The sequence below is a fragment of the Macaca mulatta genome, chromosome 3 (assembly GCF_049350105.2).
Source record: "Macaca mulatta isolate MMU2019108-1 chromosome 3, T2T-MMU8v2.0, whole genome shotgun sequence".
In the NCBI taxonomy this organism is placed as follows: Eukaryota; Metazoa; Chordata; class Mammalia; order Primates; family Cercopithecidae; genus Macaca; species Macaca mulatta.
The window spans coordinates 16,621,687-16,626,134 of record NC_133408.1 but is presented as its reverse complement, the minus strand read 5'-3'; the positions used below and the strand labels follow the sequence as shown (position 1 = coordinate 16,626,134).

Genomic DNA, 4,448 nt, shown 5'->3' with positions numbered 1-4,448 from the left:
AACACATTTCAAAACCAAAAAAAGCTTCTTAAATATGTTAAGACTTCTTTTGAAGCATGTTTTCTGTGTTTTGAGCAGAATTGTATTCTGCTGCTGTTGGATGAAATGTCCTATATATGCCTATTAGGTACATATGCTCCGAAGTATAGTTCAGATCTAATGGTTACTTACCTATTTTCTATCTGAATAATCCGTTCATTGATGAAAGATATAATAATAATAGTAATAGTAGTTATAATAACACGATGATACAATAACAGTAATATTATATTGTAAATCTCTTCAAGTATATTAATATTTGCTTTACATTTTTAGGTGTTTCACGTTGGGTACATATATGTTTATAATTGTTACGTCTTCTTGATGAGTTAATCCATTTACGTTATAAACTGACTTTCTTTTTCTTTTTTACAGTTTTTTTAAATTTAAAGCCTAACTTATCTGATATATATATATATGTGTGTGTGTGTGTATATATATATATATATATGGTCCTTTTTGGTTTCAATTTGTGTGGAATACCTTTTTCCATCCTTGTTCTTCCAATGTGTATGTGTCCTTAAAAGCAACATGAGTTTCTTGTAGGCAACATTTAGTTGGGTCTTTGTTTATATATATACACACATATATATATAAATATATGTGAATATATATGAATATATATGTGAATATATGTATGAATATATATGTGAATATATATATGAGCATTTTCTTGTTTTCTGGTTGTTTTGTAGACCTTTTCTTTTCTTTCCTCCTCTCTGCTGTCTTCCATTGTAATTAGACAATGTTTTTCTACTGATATATGCATTTCACAGTGAGTACTTCCTGGGATCCCTTCGATAACTGAAATAGATCCCACACATTATTGTGGTAATATCTTACCTCTCTAATGAGCTCTTCTGCAAGTGTATTACTAATCTGTTGTCTTTCTTTCTCCTGCTTTGGAAATCATTTTCTGCACAGACACTCAGCAATTGTTTAAAACTTGGTCTAACAGGAGGTTAGCCTCAAAACTCATGTGAAATCTTACATTCTTCTTCCTAACTCTATAATAAAGTTGAGTATCATTTCTTAGCTTTATAGGCCATATCATTCTTATCCAGCTTGCCTACAACTAACGTTCAATGATCCTTTACATATACAGTCCCAGAATTTCAAAGTAGAAGTGAATGATGTGGATAATTTAATTAAGTCCATGTTCAGAGTGCAGATTTACTCAGATTTTCTAGGGGGTAGAGATACAAATTATTCAATAACTTCAGGACAGGGATGCTAACAAGACAGCTTATTCCATCTTCATGCTGTGTTAGCCATTTGAAAAGTGTCTTATTTTGTTAAGTCTTCCTGCCTTTAAATTCTACCCAGTGGACCTAGTTGTCTTCAGTGAAAAAACAAAGCAGAATAAACCTAATTCTCTATCACACATATCCCCTCCATACAAAACCTTTAAAAAATGCTAAGAAACATAAATATAAATCAAGCATAGTACAATGTCCAGAGACAAACTCTTATATATGTGATAAAATCATAGACTAACAATGGTCACCACCAATCAGTTACAAATGGTGAGCTGTTTGGTAGGTGGTGCTGGGGAACCTAGCTCAGTATAGTGAAAGATGAAACTATATGGAGTCCCCCATATGCAGAGGAGGACTCCAGGTGGATTAATGATCAAAGAGTGAAATGTAAAAATTTTAAATTGACAGATGTAGAATATCAACGACATAAGGATAATATATATCATCTTTTAAAAAACTAAAAGTCAGAAATTATAGTTTATAATGTGGTGCAATTATGCACACTATTAACAAAAATAAACAAATGACAGTTTGCGAGATTTTTCCAGTGTCAAAAATAACAAGGGAATTTTATTAGGAATATACAGTAAATGCCTACAAATCAATAAGAAAGAGACAGGCACCTCTGTTTAGAAAATGAGCAAAGGATGTGGAAGAGAAAACATGAAGGATAATACATATGGAAAGAAATAAAATTGTTCACACCTATTAACAATCAGAGATACATAAAGCAAGGTGATATCATTGTCACTGCTCAAACAAGCGACATTAGCATGTTAGATTTAACAAATATTGTTACATATGTGAGGACATAAGAAATGCAATTTGGGGTTTAGATGGTGCAGACATCCTGGAGACTAGCCTGGAAATACTCAGTAAAATTAAATACGCACACATGATTTGTCTCAGCAGTTGAGATTTTTGGGATTGACTTTCATAGAAGCCTGTAAGGGTCACGTGTTCACTGCAGCAATGTTGTGCTGAAGAAGAGCTGGGTGTGATTATGTGTGCATCACTGAGAGAGCAAAAGGCAAAATCTTGTATATTAGCCACATGAAGTACCATATGGCAATGAGAAATAATAGTCTAAATGTATACATAGTAGCATAAATGAATCATTCACTGCAATTGTGCTGAAAGAAAAGGGGTTTTAATATATGTGTGTGTATATATATATATGTATATATATAATAAAATTTAAATAAGTTTAAAATATGTAGTAGAATGGCCAACTTTTGGGGGACACCAACAAGATGAAATGGGGTATTGCATATAAAATAACAAATTACAAGATGGCTAAAAATGAGACATGGGTGTGAGAATGGAAATAAAAGATAAATAGAAGAGAATAAATAAATTACTCTGTTAGACAAAAACAGAGAAAAAAGGGAAAGAGCTATGTGTGGACAAACAGTAATATGATATAAATAGGAGAGTGTATTAAGCTCAAACCTCTGCACTTGAAGAAAAATGATGAGTGAAGTCATAATTTGTACCCCTGCCCCAACTCAAATTGCTGTAGGTACATACAGCCTGAGGTTTTGCTTCCTCAGTCTTTTGTCTTTTCCTCTTGATCCCCAACACCTACAAACTTTGGGCACACATGGTTGACTGACTAGCAAAACTCCTGACCGCAACCTTTTTGTTCTTTACACACCTTCAGCTGAGAGTGGTCCAGTACACATGTGTACAAACAAGAGCAGTCAAAAGTCTTCCAGGAAGAGTGTCCCTTCCAAAATAAAAGGACAAAGTTTTAAAAGACCTGATGCTCTTCATCATTTGTCCTTAGTTGTGCAGAACGTTGGTCATACACAGCAACCACTTCAAAATCATGAGTGTGAAAGTCACTCAGCAAGGGTGGGGAGTGGTAACATAAAAAAGCCCTGATCCTTTCTCACCATCTTGAGCACTCATAGGAGCCTTATCTGCTCAGTCTAAGATTTCTTGTTTTACATGTTTCAAAAGCCATTAACATTAAAGTAATATTGTTGCTTCTTAGTTACCTTGACTTAAGTTCAACCAAGATAATCATAGCTGGACTAGTGCATTAACCTCATGAGTAGATTCCCTGTCTCATTCTTTGTTCTATTCTAATTCTTTTTTCATGCATGTTTTAAAGTTTTGAGCTTAATATTTGTGTTCATGTTTAAACAAAAATATACAGTAAACATACAGGGAATTAAGAAATAAGTAAAACACAATTATTTGGATTCGACCAATAAAATAACATTGTCTTATTTAAAGCTGTGGTCACACAACTTTTGAGGAAGCCACAAATCCTCAAATTAAGGAGACATTAAGGAGACCAGACTTCTTAGTAAGATCTTTTATTAAGAAAATTCTATTTTGTTTCCATTTTAGCATGCTCCAATTATATAGTCCTCTTGTGTTTCAGCAAATAGTCACAAAGATTAAGAAATGGCACAAAGATTAAGAAAAAAAGGTAAGAGTTTACGTTACAAAATTAATTACACTAGAAAATTAATCAGAATAAAATCTCTCTTAAGTGATGTGATGAAACTACTCAGTCTCCATCCACTGCAAACAGCTTCTCTTATATGCATTCAGATAGTCAGGGGACCATAGTCAATGTTTACGTAGATGTGAAGATAATGGGTAGGGGAGATTTCAATTGAACTTGATCTTGGAGAGGTCACTGCAAAGCCAAGGATGTTCTGTAGTGATGATTAGTAGCAAGAGGAATAGCATCTTCTGTAGCAAAGTGGTTGATAGTCACAGCAGCTAGAGCTGTAGCCACAGCCATAGCAAGAGCCAAATCCATATCCAGAGCGATATCTACAGCCAGAGCCATATCCACAGCCATAGCCACAACCATATCCACAGCCGGAACTCCAGCCAGAGCCATATCCGCAGTCCCCAAAGGAGTTTCTGTAGTAGTTGCAACACATGATTTCAGGAGGTTAGATTTCAGTTGAGGTGTAGGAGGATATTTCTGCAGTGTGAGTGTCCTCTACTCTTCTAAGACCTTTATATACTTCCAGTGATGCATGGGTCATCCGCACATGGGCTCTATTTGCTCATTTTATAATCTAATCATTTGCCTAAAATGAGCTCATTCTGTGTACATCTACTTTCTTTGGAATTCATAATTTGCTTATGACTTCCCTAGGGATATTTTTATGCCTGAAA

General features: G+C 34.3%; 1 protein-coding gene across 1 annotated transcript; it reads right to left on the bottom strand.

The window, feature by feature from the left end:
- Positions 1-3,985: 3,985 nt before the first annotated feature.
- On the bottom strand, positions 3,986-4,207 carry LOC114676704 (keratin-associated protein 21-2-like). The gene has a single exon (XM_028845167.2). The coding sequence runs from the start codon at positions 4,205-4,207 to the stop codon at positions 3,986-3,988; it is 222 nt and encodes a 73-aa protein (XP_028701000.2).
- Positions 4,208-4,448: the final 241 nt, after the last annotated feature.

Excerpts from the sequence above, each read along its gene's own strand:
- LOC114676704 (XM_028845167.2), bottom strand. The coding sequence starts at position 4,207 with ATGTGTTGCAACTACTACAGAAACTCCTTTGGGGACTGCGGATATGGC.